Source organism: Phocoena phocoena, chromosome 13 (assembly GCF_963924675.1).
Source record: "Phocoena phocoena chromosome 13, mPhoPho1.1, whole genome shotgun sequence".
In the NCBI taxonomy this organism is placed as follows: domain Eukaryota; kingdom Metazoa; phylum Chordata; class Mammalia; order Artiodactyla; family Phocoenidae; genus Phocoena; species Phocoena phocoena.
Window position 1 is genome coordinate 66,985,829 of NC_089231.1, and position 21,522 is coordinate 67,007,350.

A 21,522-nucleotide genomic window follows, 5' to 3' on the forward strand; every position below is an offset into this window, starting at 1 on the left:
AACAAAAAAAGGCTCGAAGAACATGAAGATGGAGCAGTAATTAAAACACCAACTCCAGTATCATCTACTCAAGGACCAACCACATTCCACTGTGAACTGTCGCAAATTAACGCTGAAGCTCCTTAAGACTACACGTTTATGACATAGTTCCTTCCAAGATATTACATCATAGTCATTGAGAAGATTAAAAAAAATGTAAAGGAGAAATCGATTTTTGTTTTAGACATCTTTTTGAATATATCTTGGTTAGATACTAGATAACCTTGTTTAACTAAGGAGCACAGATTTACCAAACCTTTACTGGAAGGAATCCTGAAAAATCTGTTCCATTGTAAGCTTATAGTTCCCAGTTAGTGGGTAAAGAACTGGAGACCTCATTGCACTCATGGCTTTCACAAATTACAGCAGTCTGAATCGAGCTCAGCTAACGTTTGACTATCTACACACAAATTCGTAAGTATCCTATAGGTGCCACTGAGATCACTGATAACTCGTTGCTTGATATTAATATGGAAATCCTTTTCCCAGAAAATTTTGCATTTTTACTTTTTGGGATGTGTCACTGGATGAGTCTTGAGCTCTTTATGGAAGAACTGAGGTCAGTGAAATGTTTGTTGCTAATCCAGAAGAATATGATCTTCCTTTATTGGATCAAAATTTATTTGATCAAATGCAAGCTAGCTCCTTGAAGTCAGTATATTGAGTTGTTTTCATTCAAGTGTTTGATAGGAATCCAACAAGTACTGTTCTTTGGATCGCCAAAAGTTGGACTATTCTAGTATCAACTCCTTCTTCTCTTTGGTGACAACAGCCAAAACAGTTGGCTTCTAACAAGTCTTTTCTTTCTAAGAAGGAAAAAAGAAAAAAAAAAGGAATGAAGACGTTTAAATGGCAACTTGTGAGAAGAAATTTTTTCCCCAGAAAACAGTTGGTTTTATTTTTCTGGGAAATTCATCCTCATCCACTGTAGTTTTTATATGCTAAGTAGGAAGTGATAACTTGGTTAAACCCGTGATTTAAATAGCCTTTCCCCAAAATGTATGCAAATCATTGAACACATACTGTGTTCATAGTTCTTGAGTTTGTGAGGAGATAACCATCACTCCACATTGGTCTGGAATGTTTTAGGGTTAATCCTTACGCCCACTCTTTTGGAAGTGATGCAGTGGGGGTATAACTATTTAGTCCTTTAGTACATTCATTTGGCACTTTTGAGATGAAGGTAAGTATTTTCTCATTTTGGTACCTGGAGAGGTGGCAAGCAGCTAAATGAATGGCCCAGAGTTCAGAAGAACCACCTTCAGGGTTGAGAACATAGACTTCAGTTATCTAGTAATAGTACAATAACTTAGCCTTTTACGGGAAAGAACCACATATTTGTGATAACGTCTGTATTTTTTTTTTTAAATCCAAAATATGTTTATTGGGATGGTTTCCCATTCATCTTGATTCTGGGGGCTTTTAGTGCCGCTTCCATCTGAAGGAGCATTCTTCCGTAAGCCTTGCTTTTCCTTCTGTAGGCTGACAGAGGACAGTAGAGTAGCCAACACACAAAACTACTGTTTGTGCATGGCTAAAGATGGTGGTGATTTTATAGCGTCCTGGGCATTTCACATCCATGAAATAGGAATTGAGGCTCTACACCAGGTGCTTCGTCTTGTGTTTCCTCTTTTCTGGAGAGGGATGAAGGAGATCCTTTGTGAGAGGCATGATCTTGTGGGGAGGCCATCACTGTTGGAAAAGACGTCTAATTATTTTTTGTAGTTTTTTTGTTTGCTGTTTTTCCTATCGAGGAAATCAAACTTTTCTGAGTAGTGAAGCGAGTTGCCAAATGAGAACCTGGTTTTGTTTTGTTTAGGAAGATTCTTACTGAACTAGAGTGTTTAAGTAGGTATTGCAGAGTCACCTAGGTGAATTCTCAAGCTGTGGATAATGAATCTGAAATCCAGCTAGATAAGGTCTCTGATCAAAGGTTATACCCATCTAGCTCATAGTATAGCCAAGGGCAGTTTCCTTTAGTATCCTTTTGTGTATTTGAACTGCCACGTTAAGAACAAGTAGTGGAAGGCCACTTAGATGTTCACGGATGATTGTGTTTGTTAAATTCAGTTGTGAATTTTGGAATGAGGGGCCAAAACACTGATATTCTTGGAAGACCATAACGAGAGTTCAGAAACTAGGTTCTTGTTCCAGCTTCCCCAAAGACTTTATTTGATAATAAAATGATAGTAACAACAGTTAAGTGCTTCATGCCAGTCACTTTTAAACATGGTCTAAAGTAATCTTTATAGCAGCCCTACTGGAATAAGGGTGATTCCTATTTTGCATTTGAGGAGACTGAGGCTCAAAGAGATTAAGTTACATGCGAAAGGTTACACAGCTGGTAAGTGGCAGATGTAAGGCACCAAGATTGAAGGCAGTAAGATTTATCTGGCCACATGTTTAGTGCTTTTAACCATTAGGCAAGACCTCCTACTGTAGTCAGTTTTACCTTGTTTCCTTGTCTATACAGCAGAGGGTTTACTTACCACTTTAAAAGTCTTCAATTTTAGTTTATCTCGAACCTTTTATTTGAGGATTCTGAGATATTTCTCTGTATTTCTTTTGCTATTTTATAGTTTGTTAATAGAACAGAGCAAAGGCAAAGAATTGAACCTCAGTTGAGTCACTTGTTTGAAATTGGAGAATTTCCTGGGAATTTGACTTACCGTGTTGAATTGGAACCACTTGCTTGCATAAGCATTTTGAGGGTTGGATGTATCATTTTGGAAGCTCTGGAATTTATTACCTGGATCACCTTAGAAGTTGTTTACTTCTGAATGTGTCCAGTCCTGCCAGAAGAAAATATGAACCCCCGAACACCTAGATAAGTTTTTGGTTTGTAGCCAATTTCAGGACCTTTCTTTATTGTGACTTGATTGGAAGTTCATTTCTAGAGGAAACAAATTTTTAATTTTCATAAAATGTGACTTGTTAATCGTAATGATGGTAGATACATCTCCTCTGGGTTAAATGATGCAGTGTTACCTTTGGAGAAGGGAGGACTTGCCTTCTGCTTTATTCTAATTAAAAAAAAAAAAGACGATTTTAGGGTGTCTGACATCTACAATATTGCCATATTGAATTGTGAAAAAAGTGACCCTTTATCTCCCATTTAGCAGAGTCCAGGATAGAAATCAGTGTGGTGCAGTAAAAAAAGCATGGGCTTGAGAGCCAGCCAAGCTTATGTTTGACTGCTTCCTGGCTGTGCCCTTGGGTAGGTCAACTTATCTGAGCCTCAGTTTCTTCATGTACAAAATGGGGCTAATCTGACAATGTTTATGAGAATGATGTAAAATAATGTTTATAAGGTAATTAGTTCCCATATGGTTCACAGTAAATATTGAATAAATGGTGACAGTTATTTGTTTTATTTATAATATTACCTCATATAAACCAAAAGTTGGTCAGTGTGGTAGCTACTTGCTGTTTGGTGGTAGTCATTAGGCAGATTAATTTTTAGTAAATTCTGGAGCATCTGTTGGAGATGATAAACCCCTGCCTTAAATTTTTAAATTTTTTTTGTGTTAGGTCTACAGTAACTGTTGATGGTTATTCTCTTGATTATATCAGCATTAAGGTTTGAAGCAGGCCTGGGAAATTCTAACATGAAGGCCTTAGGCTAATTTGTTTTAATATTGCATGTTGCTCATATGAAATGATTGAAGTTAGAATTAACTTCAATCAATGAACTACTAAATGTAGTTTTATGCTGTTACTGCTCTTTGGTGATGGATTTTGTGACTGCTACTAAAATGTTCACGAGTAGTCAAGGGCCAGATACCAGATGTAGCGATGGTAGTGATGTTCCTTTGGCATAAGGGGCGTATCTTAAATCACTCTGTATGCAGTATTGCTAAGTGCTCTGATAGAGCAGGGTGCTTATGTATAAGATGCCTGTTTTCTATGTCTCTTTGTGTCTGCACATTTAATAACTTATTATCTTGGCCATATATTTTTGGGTTGTTTTCTTGGTATGTGAAGTGAATGTAAAGGAACCTTTCATCTCTAGAGACCATATATCTTATAATTTATAATCCTGTTGAAATGTGGGTTCACACTCTATGTTAAAACCATTAGAATGTAGAATGGTTGCTCTAGAATTTTTATCTTTATTTTCTAGCAGTTAAGGCAATTAACTCTTAACAGCATATCCAAGAATTCAGCAGAAGCTATCACTGTGTGATGGGGTTATGGATAATCTATGGCTTTAAATTCAGGCTGAATATAAATAGACCATTTTCCTTACATAATGAGTAGATTTACACTTGAATTTGTCACTGGAAATGCTGAGCTGCAAAGTTATTTTGATCGTAGCACAAATGGTATAAAAGCCACAATCAGTTGAAAGTGAAAGAGGTTGTTAAAAATCTTTGTCTTTTTCCAGATGGTTGATCTTTCTTGGATCACATGCAAAGAATCTTTAGGTCTGTGAAGAAAATAATTTCCTTTGATACTTATACAGATATCTCTATCTCAACTGCCAGCTAGCAATGAGTACACCTCTTTGAATGTTATTTGAAAAAAAGGGGAGAGCTTACACAGTTGGTACGTTTTTGGTTCTTATGAATTTAAGAGATACTTAGAACTTTGGCTTTAGCATTTGTTAGTAGGATCAGTTATTCACTTGGAGGTTTGGAGAAGAATCCGAGTGTTGTCTCTGACCTTACCAACAGTTGTCACAAAAGGCTCCTTTTATGATGTGTCAGCACACATCACAAAAGCACCCCTTAGCTACATTTTAAAGTATCTGTTAACTTATCTGAAATATGTATTGTGGAACAGCATTGATACTGTGCGGAACGGCAAAGACATTTGGAATGTTTTCTTTAGATTCTAAATGTACAAGACACTTTTCTAAGCATTGTGTAGAAAGCAGTAAAAACTTAGCCAGAAGTGCTCTTTGTGCTTGCTCTTTTAAGATATTATTGAATTCTAAATGTCTTTAATTTTCATGTGAAACAATCAGAAATATGTATTGGTGAGAAGCAATTGCTGTTTCTGTTTTTGATTTCTTTGCCCTGATGGCAAAGGTATCAGAATTAGTTTTCCAGATTATTGATATTCACCATTGTCACTACCAAAGGCCAGATAATCCCAAAGACTTCTACATACAAATTGTAGTCTCATTCTTACTAAGATTGTACTCTTTTTTTTTTTTTCCAGGAGCTATATTTCTGATATTCCTTGACTTCAAGTACAAATTCTTTTTGAAATGAGAAATATTGCAGTAGAATTTGTTACTTTACATTTTAGCCTTCAAAATTAAAAAGAAAATTTAGGGGGCTTCCCTGGTGGCGCAGTGGTTGAGAGTCCGCCTGCCAATGCAGGGGACACGGGTTCGTGCCCTGGTCCGGGAAGATCCCACATGCGGCAGAGCGGCTGGGCCCGTGAGCCATGGCCACTGAGCCTGTGCGTCTGGAGCCTGTGCTCCGCAGCGGGAGAGGCCACAACAGTGAGAGGCCCACGTACCGCAAAAAAAAAAAAAAAAATTAAAAAGAAAATTTAGAGTATAGAAAACTAATTCACTTTATAAGTTTCTTAGTCATTGCTTAGTCAGACAGGAAAATGATTGGTTGAAAGCAAAGATTTACTTTTATATTACCATCATCAAATCACTTTAATTTTCCAGCTTATTTTCCCTATTAGTTGAAGTAATCAGAATATTTTTTTGTTTCTTCAATTGATAATTTGAAGAATTTAAGGTGATGATTTTGGAGACAATTTTTTTTTAATGAGTTTGTCTTTTATTTATTTATTTAAATTAATTAATTTATTTTTGGCTGCATTGGGTCTTCGTTGCTGCGCACAGGCTTTCTCTAGTTGTGGTGAGCTGTGGTTACTCCTGGTTGTGGTGCGCGGGTTTCTCATTGCAGTGGCTTCTCTTGTTGTGGAGCAAGGATTCTAGGCACGTGGGTTTCAGTAGTTGTGGCTTGTGGGCTCTAGAGTGCAGGCTCAGTAGTTGTGGTGCATGGGCTTATTTGCTCCGTGACATGTGGCATCTTCCTGGACCAGGGCTTGAACCTGTGTCCCCTGCATTGGCAGGTGGATTCTGTTTTTTTTTTAATATTTAAAAAATTATTTTAAATTTTATTTTTTAACATCTTTATTGGAGTATAATTGCTTTACAGTGGTGTGTTAGTTTCTGCTGTATAACAAAGTGAATTAGCTATACATATACATATGTTCCCACATCTCTTCCCTCTTGTGTCTCCCTCCCTCCCACCCTCCCTATCCCACCCCTCTAGGTGGTCACAAAGCACCTAGCTGATCTCCCTGTGCTATGCAGCTGCTTCCCACCAGCTATTGGTTTTACATTTGGTAGTGTATATATGTCTATGCCACTCCCTCAGTTTGTCCCAGCTTACCCTTCCCCCTCCCCGTGTTCTCAAGTCCATTCTCTAGTAGGTCTGTGTCTTTATTCCTGTCCTGCCCCTAGGTTCTTCATGACCTTTTTTTTTTTTTTTTAGATTCCATATATATGTGTTAGCATACGGTATTTGTTTTTCTCTTTCTGACTGACTTCACTCTGTATGACAGACTTCAGGTGCATTCACCTCACTACAAATAACTCAGTTTCATTTCTTTTTATGGCTGAGTAATATTCCACCATATATATGTGCCACATCTTCTTTATCCATTCATCTGTCGATGGACACTTAGGTTGCTTCCATGTCCTTGCTGTTGTAAATAGAGCTGCAGTGAACATTGTGGTACATGACTCTTTTTGAATTATGGTTTTCTCAGGATATATGCCCAGTAGTGGGATTGCTGGGTTGTATGGTAGTGCTATTTTTAGTTTTTAAGGAACCTCCATACTGTTCTCCATAGTGGCTGTATCAATTTACATTCCCACCAACAGTGCAAGAGGGTTCCCTTTTCTCCACACCCTCTCCAGCATTTATTGTTTGTAGATTTTTGGTTGATGGCCATTCTCACTGGTGTGGGGTGATACCTCATTGTAATTTTGATTTGCATTTCTCTAATGATTAATGATGTTGAGCATCCTTTCATGTGTTTGTTGGCAATCTGTATTCTTTGGAGAGATGTCTATGTAGGTCTTCTGCCCAGTTTTGGATTGGTTGTTTGTTTTTTTGATACTGAGCTGCATGAACTGCTTGTAAATTTTGGAGATTAATCCTTTGTCAGTTGCTCCATTTGCAAATATTTTCTCCCATTCTGAGGGTTGTCGTTTTGTCTGGTTTATGGTTTCCTTTGCTGTGCAAAAGCTTTTGAGTTTCATTAGGTCCCATTTGTTTATTTTTATTTCCATTTCTGTAGGAAGTGGGTCAAAAAGGATCTTGCTGTGATTTATGTCATAGAGTGTTCTGACAGGTGGATTCTTAACCACTGTGCCACCAGAGAAGCCCTTGGAGACATATTTTTAAAATAAATAAAGATATGGATGTTTCTTGCAGGTGTTTTTCCTTGCAAAATTGTGGGGGTGGTTTTCATGTAAAATAATTAAGAATTGGATTTTAGTCAGAAGAATTTGAGCTCTGTTAGGGGACTTGGAGATAAAATTTCTACAATTTGTTAATACATCATGGTACTGCCTTTGGATCAGCAGCAGATATATTCACTGATCTCATGGGAAAAAGTTCTTCCTAAAATTCCAAGAACTGGTAGTTTTAATTAAAAATTTGCATTTATAAAAATTTGAAGATTTATTTGAGGAAAAAACCAGTGTTCCTGGACACTTGAAATTTGGGTATTTATTTTATAAACAAGCATTTTACAATTTGTTTTGAACAATATAGTAAGTGCTCATAGATCCTAGACACTGCTTATTTAGTATTGGTATATTTCATTCTCAATTTTTAGAAATTTTCACTTTATCTATTGGCTGAAACTTTACATACAAGAAAATCAACTGGAATAACATGGTTATTTTTGAAAAATTGATGATGGTAATATGTGGGTTAATGCTTTTATATTTTCTTTAATCAAAAGTCAGAGTTTCAGGACTCCCCTGGAGGTCCAGTTGTTAAGTCTCCGCACTTCCACTGCAGGGGGCACAGGTTCCATCCCTGGTCAAGGAACTAAGGTCCCACATGCCACAAGGTGTGGCCAAAGAAGAAAAATGTCAGAGTTTCTAGGTGGTTCTAGGTAGACACATCTACTTTTATATCTAACGAGGACTATTATGGGAAACAGCACAAATTAAAGAAGGTGTAAATGGAGGAAGAAATGTAAGGAGACATCTTACACATAAACATCATCTTTATTGAGTTCTGAATAACATGGTAATTGTGAACTTATCCCACTCACATTTTGAGCAGCCTCCTAGAGGAGGAGATGACCATTGGCTACCCTCCTTGAAAGGGCTAACTTGAACAAGGGCCCTAGGAGGCCACACCAAGCCCTTATCCTCTTAGGATAAGGAGGAATTGTTTAAGAGGGTCTTGGATTCCTTTCTTTAATGTGGAAAAAGTTTTGTTTTTGGCCAGAATCAGGGAATGTCAAGAAATGGATTATTTTCTTTCTCCCCACTTTCAAATGGAGTATTTTTGCTTATAAATTGCACAAAACTGAATGGGTTTTCACCAGTAAATCACACAAAGGTATTGGTAAAGCTGAATGCTAGCAATTTGTCCTTTGAGAATTCTTAAGAGATATGCAGAAACTGACAGCTGGTTAAGGCAATGAAAAATGAAATATAGGCATTTTTCAGGGTAGAATACGAATACTGAAAAACACTGTTTTAGAAGTAGTACACATAGGAATCTTTGAATGTTTTAGAGTGGGTTCCTCTACTCAAAATAGTAAGAATAAACATTTTTGAGTAGATAGCAGGACTTGACAGGTTAACACTTGAGGTACTAGTGAGCTCTGGAAAGACTTGAATTGTGGGGAAATTTAAACTTCAGTAATGTAAATTGATGATGCAAATGACAATTTTAGGGTTTTTTTCCCCAAAATCTTTATAACCTTGACTTTTTGTTAGGAATCATAGTTTAATTCCATAATTCTTTTCCTGACTCTCAATATTTATCATTTCAGAACCACTCATGAATTCTTGTTTGGTGCTCTTGCTGAACTAGTTGATAATGCAAGGTATGTAGTCTTCAAGCATACAGTCTCTGCTTGAAAACTTTTTGGGTCGTGTGACCTTTGCTCTCTGAAGACTTGGGAGAAGGGCAATTCTGTTGCAAATGCGACTCATTCCTAAGAAGCCTCTTACCCAAAAAGTATTTTTAATAGCACATTAGTTGATACCTTAATTCATTCATTGCTGTGCTCCAGCCTAAAAATAGTGAATTTATGACCTCCAAAGCTACCTTCCCTTGTGTATTAGAGCAAGATAATTGTAGTGAAAAACAGGGAATTAAGATAAAAATTTAGTTAGCTAATTACTAGGACAGACAAGCTCTGTTTTAATTTGTGCTACCAGGACAGTACACTATCTAATGTCTTTAAAATTATGTCAGAGTTCTGTGTCTTCCCAAAATGTATAATCAGCCCTCTGTATCTGCAAGTTCTGCATCTGTGATTCAATGAACCATGATCGAAAGTATTTGAAAGTTCCAGAAAGTTCCAAAAAAGCAAAACTTGAATTTGTTGCATGCTGGCAACTATTTACATAGCATTTACATTGTATTAGTTATCATAAGTAGCTAGAGATGATTTTAAGTAGACGTGAGGATGTGCATAGGTTATATGCAAGTACTATACTATTTTATATAAGGGAGTTGAGCATCTGTAGATTTTGGTATTCCTGGGTGGTCCTGGAACCAATCCCCTGCAGATACGGAGGAGTGACTCTATTTTATTGTCAGATGACTCAGGTTGATCAAAGCATCTTCCATTGTTAGCAATTGTGCTTAGAAGAAATCATTCTTTAGCACTGTGTTATACTGAATTCTTAGTGATAGAAGCCTATAAATGTTACTGAGCAAGACTGAAAAGTCTGGGTTGGTTCAGAGATAAATAGCAAAGGCCAAATCAGAAGTCTTTTTATAATTATATCACTAAAATATTATCTCAGTCTTGTTTCTGAATGCAAACATAAAATTCAGACATGGCGTTTATTGACCAAGTGTTGATGACTAATGAAGGAAGAAGAGGATAAGAGTTGACAGGAGTACTTTCTAAACAGACCTCCAGTTAATGACATAATGATAATTATGTCTACCTATGTCCATGCTATAAACCTATACTATTATTACTTTTATTGTTATTATCCACTGGACTGCTTATGGAAGTGTGCTGGTTAACAAGTTGTTTAACTAGAAAGCTCCCATTTTCAGTGTTTTCAATTATTTCAATCCTGGTTGACTTATAATTTTTATATTCAATTTAAAAATGTAGCTTAATGGAACTGTGTTTGAATTTCCCACTTGTTAGTTTAGTGAGACTGTAATGTGTTTTGTCAGACTGCTTTTTTGTATATCATACGGTGAACTGGAGATTGTCTGGCAGTGTATGTTCCTGCTCATGCACACATTTTGCCAATCTCTTTTATTTTTGAAAATGTTTTTATGTCTTTGAGAATAGGCACGTGTAGAGTTGTATGGATTTGAGTGGATTTTTCACATTTAAAACCAATGAAACTCTGTGCCTCATTTTCCTTGTCTACAGTTGGCAGAACTGGACTAGATTACTTTCAAGCCTTCATGGAAGACTTCATTGATAACTGAACTTTTATTTCAGCTGATGGCTGGAGTCTAATGGGCTGTCCCGACTTCCTTTCAAGTTTAGGGAGGATCAGATTATGGGCTTATGAATCAGTCTGCTGACTATAGTGTGTATCCCATGAGACCTGATTTTTCTTAGGCTTTGTGGCAAGTTGTTGTTTTCTTTCTTCTCAAATCTTGGTGAGAAGAAAAAATGGACAAGTTATTGGAACATTGTTTATGATTGCAATCAAATGAGTGATTGGAGTCATTTCCTAGTGTGTAAAAGAAATGTTCTTTTTTATCCTCTAAAAAAGGATAAAACATTTTCCAGATGTTTTTAAACATCTAAAACATGTTCTTTTTAGATGTTTCACTGTGAAATTTTTATTAAAAAAGTGTGTCTAGGTCCTGTGTATCCTGTGATTATTTTAAATAATTTGGAGCTCCAGAAGTGTTTCATAGACATGTAAGGAAAATTGTGTTACCAAATGTAAAAGTATATCTTTAATGTATATAGAATTTGTTTATGACTTCCTGAAGATAGATTCAAAATAGTACGTATCCCCCTCAAAATATTGTGCATCTTGATGGTTGATATTTTCATATTCTCATTTGAATCTTGATTTTTTTTTCTTTTAACTTTGCAGAGATGCTGATGCCACCAGAATCGATATTTATGCAGGTAAGACAGACATCAGTCCTTTCTTCTAATGCCCAGTTCCCGAAAGCATTTATTGCTGTGCCTAAGAAGAAATGAGTGGGAAAAAACTGGTTTTTGGAGCGTGGGTAGACAGCCTGATTACTATAGGTCTTAGGGAGAAACAGGGCAGCCCTCGTCAGGCATGTAATAGAAATCAAGAATATTGGTGTAAAGGAAGTAACACAGGGTGCCCAGATCTATAGATCTATTTAAATAAATCCGCTAGGAGATTTATGGGGGTGATGGGGAGTGAAATGACCAAGTACCACTGATTGTCCTGATTGGAGTTAGCAGGTGACCAGATTTGTGGTTCCTGCAGCCAAAGAGAGATCTTGTTGAAGGCCATCTTCTCCCTCTGCAGCCTTGGTGAGGACAAGTCCCAACTTGGAGACTTGCTGGTGTCAGTTGTATAAAACAGTTGTGTAACGAGGTTGACACTGAGGTCTGCAGAGATGTTCTCAGGCAGAGAAGTTATGTAGGAAGAAGGGCTGCTTTGCTTCGAACTTAAAGATATTGACAGCATCTACTATTTTGCCTAATTGGCTCTGCTCTTTGGCAGTAAGGTCCTTTTTTTTTTTAATGGAGTGGGTACAACAGTGGAAGAAATCTTAGTCATTATTTATTTATTTATTTATTTATTTATTATGTTATAAATAGCTTGCTTTTTGCCTGTTCAGTGTTTGCACCAGCACGTTTTTTGGTCGTTTGAATGCTAAAAATTTGGAAGTGGAACAGAGGAAGATGGCTTTTAAATCCAATTTGGGTAGCATTGTCTAGCTTTTGAGAAAACTTGAGTGTTTTTATGGGAATATATGGTTATCAAATAATCCCTCTTTTTCTTCACAGACCTGTTTGATAAATGGGGATAATCACACAATAGGAAGTAATTCTTAGAATTTCCAATGCCATATAATTATAAAGAATCTCCCCAGATATGAATTTCTTTTCCTTTCTTTGGAGCAAAGAAAATATTCAGAACAGCTAAAAGTCAGCTATACTGCTTAAATTCTAAAGCCTTCTGTTCAGAAGGCTCTGCCAAAGTGGTGAAAATAAGACTACTTTTATTTTTAGAAGAAAATAACAAGAAAAGGGGGCATAACAGCAGAATGTTAGAAGATGGTTACTAAACCCTCAGGCCAGATGGAGGCATCATTCCCAAGCCACAGTATGTCTTACATCCCAGTGTGCTTTAGTGAGGAGTATTAACCGCTACCTCTGAAAGAAATGGTGGCTGTTTTAATCATTGCACAGATGGCAAAGCACAGAATGGGCCTCCACTCCAAGTGATGTTGAAGGGACAAATCATCATAGCCAAATCTATTTGGAAGAAGCTTTTTTTTTATTTTGGCTGCGCCACGCAGCCTATGGGAGTTTAGTCCCCAGATCAGGGATCGAATCCGAGGCCCCAGCAGTGAGAGCGCCTAACCACTGGACCACCAGGGAATTATTGGAAGAAGCTTTTTAAAAGAGATCATCCCTGCTCCTTCTTACTACCTTTGGTGGGTGAATTTCAGCAAGGAAATTTAGTGCTTTACCCTTAGAATGCAGCAGAACAAACAGTTGGATTTCACTTTAAATGAAAAGGGCCCAGTGTGCATTCATTCTGTGCTCAGTGTTACTGCTGTTGTGTTTTGGGAGGAGTCGAGAGAGCATGAGATGGGGCCTTTGCTAAATTCTCATTAGACAACTTAGTCACTAATTGGAGAGACAGCACTCTACAGATGATTAGAGAATAATAACTTGATCTTGAGGGAACTGTCAAGGTAGTTAAGGATTAAATGGTGATAGAAGCGCTAAGCACTAGAGCATTTTGGAGAAAGACTTGATTTACTCTCAAGTACCTTGAGATTGGGAATCTTGACTGAGGTGCCCCTAACTTCACACTTTTCTACTTCAGTGCCATATTAACACATTCAACAGGAGGAATAAAAGCAACCTCATTTTACAAGTAGAATAATAGAATTAGTAATGTAAAGTTTTTGTTCTTACTATATCAGGGAAAGTATCTTCCTGTCTCCCATTCTGAAACTAGATGGATAACCGAACTCGGAAATCTCCCCAAACATCAGATGTAGTTTGAATTCGCCACACATTCACATTGTAATTTAAAGAAGGGTGAGAAAGGAATCAGACTCCCGTACTCAAAGCATTCCTGTTAGGTTGGGCCAGACCATAACGTGCCTGTCAAAAGTAGAGTGTGTTTTTATTGATTTTCTGGACTTCCTTGGATAGGGACTGCCATGCCTCAAAGAAAGATCCCTTTTGTGATGCCAGGTCAATGGTTAGTAAATGGAAAATTAGAGCAAATGTAGCTGAAACGAATACTGCTCAAACACATTGCAAAGTACGAGGAACTTGAGTGTTGTTCTGTTACAGACTCTGCTGAGGACAACATCATTTTATCGCCTCTGACTTTTGACTTATAGCTCCATTTCACATCTCCTTTCCAGCTTCTTTCTTTTTCCTGTTCTCCCCAGTGGGAGTTGGATGGAGGAACGTTAGGCTAACTTGGAGAGGCCAGACTTGGTCATGTTGGGGGAAACTTAGATGTGCAGCCTTCCACACTGGGTCTGTGATTGTACATAGCTGCTACCAGGGCCTGAAGCACAACTGCAAAGAAGGTAGTTTGGCTTTGCCCTCCTTGTCTTGCTTCTGAGATGTATGTTGGGATGGGGAGCAGACAACCTCCAGCTGCCTAGACTCCCTTCTGTCCAGAACTCCCCCATCTTCATAAAAATCCTTTGCTTAGAGGCTTTAGATAGCACTCAATTGACTGACTAAAGTGAATAGAATGTGTTAGGAATGCATCTCTAACTGCTGGAATGTCTGGGGAGATAGGTTCAAGCAGAGAGGCCTTCTAGTTCTTGCTAGCTCTAGCTCTCTGCTTCTCAAAGAGTGGACCAGTGGTGGACAGTATTGGCATCACCTGGGAGCTTGTTAGAAATGCAAATTCTCAGGTACCACCTCCGACCCACACTACTAGACTCTGCAGGGTGGAGCCCCGAATCTGTATTTTAACAGGCTCTTCAGGTGATCCTTATGCACACTGCCTTTGCTCTAGCTGACACTCTTCTCAGTCTCCTTCTGCTTAAACCCTCCTGCTTACTGATCTGCTACAGGGAGTAGCTATCCTATGGATTGTAAGCTCCCTGAAGGCAGTGATCACATCCGCATTATTCTCGGCTATTATCTTCATCACAGAGCCAGGCACATGGAATAACTGAGTGATTGGGATAAGCATTTTAGCCAAGTGAAGATGCCATACTGCCTCCTTACAAAGTTGAAGGAGTTACTGCTGTGTCACCTAGTCTCTTTTGGCCCTGAGGCAGTGCCACACGTGACTGTGGACCTGAGCACTGCTAGCTGCTTACAGACTGTTGGTCAATGTGTGGCCAGGAGCACCCTCCATAGGTGGGTCTCTTACTCTCATAAACATATGAAAAAGCTTTAAAATGAAGTCCTTGGGCAAGAAAGGGATCTCAGACCCACTGTTAAGTGATGATTGTGTGTTAAAACAGCCTGTGTGGACTTCCCTGGTGGTGCAGTGGTTAAGAATCCGCCTGCAAATGCAGGGCACACGGGTTCAAGCTCTGGTCCGGGAAGATCCCACATGCTGTGTGTGGAGCAACTAAGCCCGTGCGCCACAACTACTGAGCCTGTGCTCTAGAGCCCGCGAGCCACAACTACCGAGCCCGTGTGCCACAACTACTGAAGCCCGTGCGCCTTGAGCTCATGCTCCACAATAAGAGAAGCCACTGCAATGAGAAGCCTGTGCACCGCAGCGAAGAGTAACCCCCGCTTGCTGCAACTAGAGAAAGCCCGTGCGCAGCAACGAAGACCCAACGCAGCCAGACATGAATAAATTTTTTTAAAAAAGCATCAAAATTAAAAAAAAAGAAAACAGCCTGTGAGTCCTGTTCTACCAAACATAAGGACCTAGAAGTAATTCCTACATAGTGTTCAAGGAATGCCAGTAATCAATCCTTGATTTTCAGATACACTTGGCTTGAACCAATTTCTAGATCCCAAAGCAGAGTCTTCGTGTACATTTTATGGCTAAAGCATACAGCAAATGGCTCTTGGCTAGATTTAGAACACTTCCTTTACCACGCTCTGTTCCTGACCCAGTTTGAGTCTCCATCTGACACTTTGCTTCCTCCAGAAGGAAACTGAGGAATTTTTGCACTTGCTTCTGCTTACTAGATCTCATTTGGGTTCTCCAGACTGATAAAAGGCACTGCCACAGGAAAAATTTTCTTATCTACCAGTAGTACTTCCAAGAAGGTCCTTATTCTCGAACTTTCAGGAAGCACCTGTGATTAATGTTTCAGCAAAGTTCAGCTTCCTGAACATCGAATGATACTTGAAAATCTCTGTGGCTTATAGTACTTCTGAAATAGCATTTTAAATTACATTAACTAGTCCATTTAACAGAGGTGGTTATGACTTACTTGAATATTTAACTTGAGGGGAGGACAAAGAGCATTTTAAACTGAGGTTCCACTGCTTAGATAGTTGGGTGAAGTTGGTGAACTGCAGCTTGGGGGAGACAAAAATGTCCTCAATTAGGGAATAGACTCCAAGGCAGCCTTGGGCTTATCCCTGTAGTACCTTAAACTGACCTTCTTCCTTTTTAGTACAAATGCTCTCCTGATTCCAAGGCCTGTGCCATTCCTCCTTTGCCTGCCTAGTCCTCATCACTGGGGTCAAAAGGCACCTTGGAAACTCTAGTGTGGTTCCCTTCCCTGTTTGGGAATCTCTTCTCCAGTGTTTCTGATGTGTTTGGACCCAGGCTGCTCTGAGTGACCACTTGCTGCTGTAGAGACAGCTGCTGAAGGAAAGGGTTCTTCTAGCCACTGGAATGGCAGCCTTAGTCTCATACATTTCCTTCCTGTCGGTCAGGACGCCCTGCCACAGCTGCTCTGTCTCTTATTGTCGAAGGACTGTTCCTCTCTCCAGTCGAGCAGGTCCAGTTGGAAACCAGGCAGCTCTCACTACACTCTGTGCCATCTCACTTCTGGGATGGGGAGCTATTTGAAGGACCCATAGCAAGGAGGGGATGTGATGATGAATACTGATGGCCCAGAAACTATGGCTGGCCTCGGGATTGTCACATACTGACTTAGTAATTCACCTTCTAGATAGCAGCTGCTACCACTGTGTCCATAGCACGACTGGCTCCATCACTTTATCTGAAGGCTACCCCAAAATTAACCCACAAATGAGGTGCCCTGTTGAATTTGAGCACTGTTGATAAGGTACAGCATGTAGTAGTTGGAGTACTTTAGTGTCCACAGCAGAAGGCAGAGGTGGAAAAAATCCAGGTGCAGAGAGGCAGAAGGATGGTTGAGGTGTGTATGAAATCCGTGCATGTTCAGTGGCCCTGGCTGTGGCTAGATGCTGGACTAGGTATTCTCTGTCCCTTCCTTATACATTCTCTTATGCTTTGTCGTGAACTAGAATGCATTGGAGAGCCTTTGATGGAAATTCCTACCATCAAGGGCCCTGACATTTAACTCACACTAGCTAGGACTGTTAGAAGGAGAAGGCCTTTTTGGACTAAGCTTCACATTGATCCACCTTCCGATCACAAACAGGTTGCCGCCCTCTGGTGGGTAACTGCCCAGTAATGGCAGCTCCTTCTTTTACAGAAAGGCGAGAGGACCTTCGCGGAGGATTTATGCTTTGTTTTTTGGATGATGGAGCAGGAATGGATCCAAGTAAGTGTTGGGCTGATTGCTTCTTTTGGAGAGGAAGTAACCATTTTTACAAAATGCTTATTGTGTTAACTTGTTTTTCTGCCTCACTCTTGTGACTAGAAGGGAAAGGGAGGTCTCTTGCAACATCTCAGGCTTAATGCCACTCACTCATTTGCTGGGTTTTGTTCTAGCATGGGAGATAGGATCTGAATGGCAGCCTGAAGTCCATCAGATTACCTGTCTCTTGACATTGTATTTATCAACTTGTGTAACATCCTGGAGCTGGAACTGTGGTGGCCTCCCCCAGCCTTATTACCACGTTCTGGTAACAGAACAAGGGCCTAGTGATGGCGGTACTGACAGGCCAGTCAGAGGTTTCCTCCATTTGCCTCATGGTTGTGAATTTCCTTGGACAGAGGTTTTCAGTAGACAGACAGCCCTGCTTGGATTTAACAAGGCTCAGACCTTTGATTTTTGAGAGTCTGGGAAAGGCAAACTTTTCACTTTGTCTTGTGTCCGCCACTTCAGGTGATGCTGCTAGCGTGATCCAGTTTGGGAAGTCAGCCAAGCGAACGCCTGAGTCCACCCAGATTGGGCAGTACGGGAATGGGTTAAAATCGTAAGTATACTAGAAGCCTGTCCCAGGACTCAAAACAAAATCGAGCAATGCCCTCCTGCTTCTGTCCAATGAAAATATTCCTCATCCTTGTCCCTCCATCACTGTAATTCTGGAACAGGAGGAGGGTCGGGAAGGAGTTGTGGTTTGGGGACTTAGCAGCTGATGTCCAGCCTACGTCACAGATCAAAGAGTATGAACATCCAAAATCATTGAGGTGGGAGAAGCTGTAGGTTTCTCTTGGCACTGTGCTCTGGAACAGCACCTCTCCTCCTACTGAAAATTCTTATTTTTGCCTTGTGGTTGAAGATGCAAGTGGCTGTTTTGTGGGCTTGGGTTGCTTATGAGATGGTGAGGGGGTCACTCCGTGGTGCAGCGTGTCCCCTGAGCACCTGTCACACTTTGTGCCAGGCACTGGGGATCCAGGGTGGGTGAGTGAGAGACCCGAAACACCCCCCCACAACACCACCAAAGGACCTGGTTGCTACTCACATGTCCTGCCAGGCCCTGTAGCAGGGACCTACCTAATGTCTCCCCATCCCTTGAGACTTCTTTCTCAGCCCTTGGTTCCCACTTGTTTGGCATTTGGAATGTGGTGTTCTGGTTTTGAGTGAAGCCCCAAGAGAAAGATTTCTATTTCTGAAATGCTCACTTCCAGTTGTACATACCTTTGGATGGAATAAGATTTAGTGGGATTGGAGTTTCTACAAATGGAATTCTGAGTCATGTTTCTAGTCTTGCTGTGGAAATGTGTTGTTTTATTTGAGGGTGGTGTTTGGTTGGGCAGCAGCATCAATTGTCCCTCCATGCAACCAGCTTGGGTGTATGGGGAAGAGAGAGAGTGCTTCCCATGATGGCAAGGACCTGGTACCTGGATCTCCCACTTGTCTCTCAATAACAAGCACTTACCATGTGCTGGGCACTGTGCTAAAAACTTTACTTGGATGATTTCGTTTAATCCTCACCATAGCCCTGTGAGGTAGGTACTATGATTCTCATCTTCAGATGAGAAAATTGAGGTTTATAGGGGTGATGTGACTTGCCCAAAGGTGTGAAAATGCCCAAGTGTAGAGCTGAGATATGCACCACGTCTTTCTGACTGCAAGGCCGGAGCTGCTGTCCATCTCACTTAGTCAAACCAAAGTTCAAATCTGACATCAGCCGCTTAATTTGCTTCTGTGAGCCTCAGCCTCCTCCTTTGTAAATTGAGATTATAACACATATGAGTAGGTTAAGAATCTATCATTACTGTGAGAGCCCTAGCCTAGTTTCTCCCTTCTTTATCTCTCCTTTGATCTTTCCATGGTAGATTTTTGGCCTGATTTGGTGGGTCTGGGGTAGGGCCCAGGTGATTCTGGTGTGGTGATCTAAGTTTCCAACAACTGAGTTCTAGAGTCAGATGTAAGAAACCCTGACTTCCCTTCTGGATTATAGATAAAACCCCTTCCTGGTTTTATCAGCTCTGTGACTTCAGACAAGCCATTTCACCTTCTCTGAGTATCTGTTTCCTGATGTAGAAAATGGGCTTCTAAACGCTGACATTCTTCCTAACTGAGGAAGCTTCAGGAGCAAATGAAATGTGATTCTGGAAGTGCTTAGAAGACCAGGAAGGAAAGCATACCGAAGTTGAGAGTGTTGCCATCAGCGTATTCTGGTAGAACGACTTTTGAGAGGGCGCCATTGAGAAGGAGCCATCTAGTGTTCAGAGTGAATTCATTTTGAAACCAGTGTAGAAGTTGAACGAGTTTCAGGAGGAAGTGATTTGTGGTGAGAATAGGGCTGTGAAGCAGAGAAGTGGCGTTTCTGGCTTGTTGCTATTTACCCTTCAAGGTCAGGATCAAAGACAGGGAAGAGGCACAAAGTGAGAAGTTTTGCAAAATTAGTGTAAGAGCAAGCTTTGGCAGAAGGTAAGCTAATGTGCCTCGTTTTGCCACCGGTAAGTTTCAGGGAGGCAGGAGGAGGAGGACTGTGAGATTGTCTGGGGAGGGAGCATTGCCAGCACCTCGGGAACTGGAGGAGGAGAAAAACAACTTGGCAGCCACCGGGGCATCTCTGGATAGTGTCCTGGAGTTTTCCTGAACATTCGGGGAAATGGGGCATGGCGTTCATTTGCATACTTGGCACACTGGCCCAGTTTGTATTTGTATTTACATAGAAGGGAAGTAATAAGGCTTCCCACCGCTGTCACCTCCCTGGGGTATTAGGAGGACTAATGAGGTAATAGCCATAAAGCCAGAAGCTGCTCAGAAGACAGGTCAGTGGGTCCTGTTCCCACTGGTGCTTCATGCTTTTGCCCTCTTCAGTGTTTCCCGGAAAGGCCTGTCCTTGCCTGCTCCTCAGAAGGATTAACTCAGCCAAATAGAGGAAGGAGCAGTTGATTCCGTTCAGACTTTTGCCTTGTGGAAGTCAGCCTGGAGGCACATTTTTCAGAAACCAGTTGCTTCCTAAAGCAGGGACCTGTGGTTTAATGAGTTGAGGTGACAGAACAATTCAAGACACAAGATGGTTGTGGTTACAGGACATGAGCCAATTGTAGGCCTCCTTGGAACTGTGTTCAACAGTGATACTTTGGTTAGCCCTGTGTTTGGCTGAGCCTTGGGGTCATCCTGGTTTTTTGAGGACTTGTGAGCATAGGCAGTGGGCTCTTCCCTTGATGGTGCTGCCGTTTGATGAGTGGATGGGAGGGGAGTTTGTGTCAGTGAAGGAAGGACAGGGTGAGACCTGGATGTGCTCAGTGTGGAAGATGATGTGTGTGTTGGAGGTGTTACTGGAGTGAAACCTGGTGGCTCACAGGCCACAGCAGCCCTGTGTGGCTGGGAAGAAACCAGAGCACAGGCAGCGACAAGCTGGGGTGAGACTCCCCTGGGGCTGATGCTTGGTGGCGAGAGAACCCTGCGTGCTGGGAAAATGTGGTTGAGAAGGTGATGAGGAGAAACTGAGGCCCACGGAAGAGCAGGAGGAGGAGTGTCGGGAGGTGGGGGGCGGGGAGGAGGGGGAGCGAGGGCTGTGGAGCTCAGCTCAGGGTCCTGGGTCCCAGGGAGGCCTTTAGGGGAGCCCTCCAAAGGCAGTCTCATCACGTCCAGAGGGGGACTTTGCTCCTTCTTCAGCCCTAGGAGAATAACCCATTTCTGCTTCCCTTTCAGGGGCTCAATGCGCATTGGGAAGGATTTTATCCTCTTCACCAAGAAGGAAGAGACCATGACCTGTCTCTTCCTGTCGCGTACCTTTCACGAGGAGGAAGGCATTGATGAAGTAGGTCCCATCCTCGTTCTCCCAGTCACCATTCCACTTCCTAGTTCTGCCCAGGCTGTTTTCATAGGTCATTTGCCTGCTGGGCTTATTGGCGTTGCAGGATTGCAGCCACATCCCCTGTTATGGGATTAGCTGGTTGGTTGGATGAACTGGTTGAGGGGTTAAGGCAGGTGTCTTTTTTTTTTTTTTTTTTTTCTGTACGCAGGCCTCTAACTGACGTGGCCTCTCCCGCCGCAGAGCACAGGCTCTGGACGCGCAGGCCCAGCAGCCATGGCCCATGGGTCCAGGTGCTCCGTGGCACGCGGGATCCTCCCAGACCGGGGCACGAACCCGCGTCCCCTGCATCAGCAGGCGGACTCCCAGCCACCACGCCACCAGGGAAGCCCAAGGCAGGTGTCTTAATGGAAGAGGAAGTAAAATCTCACAGCTTCAGAGAAGAGATGTCCCGGTTCTGAGAATGAGGCCATCAAGTCAGGAACCAAGAGTTGGATTTGTAGGTCTCCTAGATCTGCAGCTTGAATTCAGTCCTGGGGTAGGGGTTGTCACTGGGGAGAGCTGTTTTATCAGGGGGAGTATTTGGGGCTTCCCTGACGATGG

General features: G+C 41.2%; 1 protein-coding gene and 1 pseudogene across 2 annotated transcripts in view; one reads left to right on the forward strand and one right to left on the reverse strand.

Annotated features, from left to right (window-relative positions):
• Window positions 1–385: 385 nt before the first annotated feature.
• The window catches only part of MORC2 (MORC family CW-type zinc finger 2), a 38,699-nt gene continuing 17,562 nt past the window's right edge, over window positions 386–21,522 (forward strand). For both annotated transcript variants that reach the window (XM_065890044.1, XM_065890045.1), the window contains exons 1-6: window positions 386–453; window positions 9,043–9,096; window positions 11,306–11,340; window positions 17,010–17,078; window positions 17,586–17,676; window positions 20,817–20,925. In XM_065890044.1, the coding sequence (XP_065746116.1) occupies window positions 386–453; window positions 9,043–9,096; window positions 11,306–11,340; window positions 17,010–17,078; window positions 17,586–17,676; window positions 20,817–20,925 (426 nt within the window). The remainder of the gene's footprint in view (window positions 454–9,042; window positions 9,097–11,305; window positions 11,341–17,009; window positions 17,079–17,585; window positions 17,677–20,816; window positions 20,926–21,522) is intronic.
• On the reverse strand, window positions 1,462–1,710 carry LOC136132868 (small ribosomal subunit protein eS27-like; annotated as a pseudogene).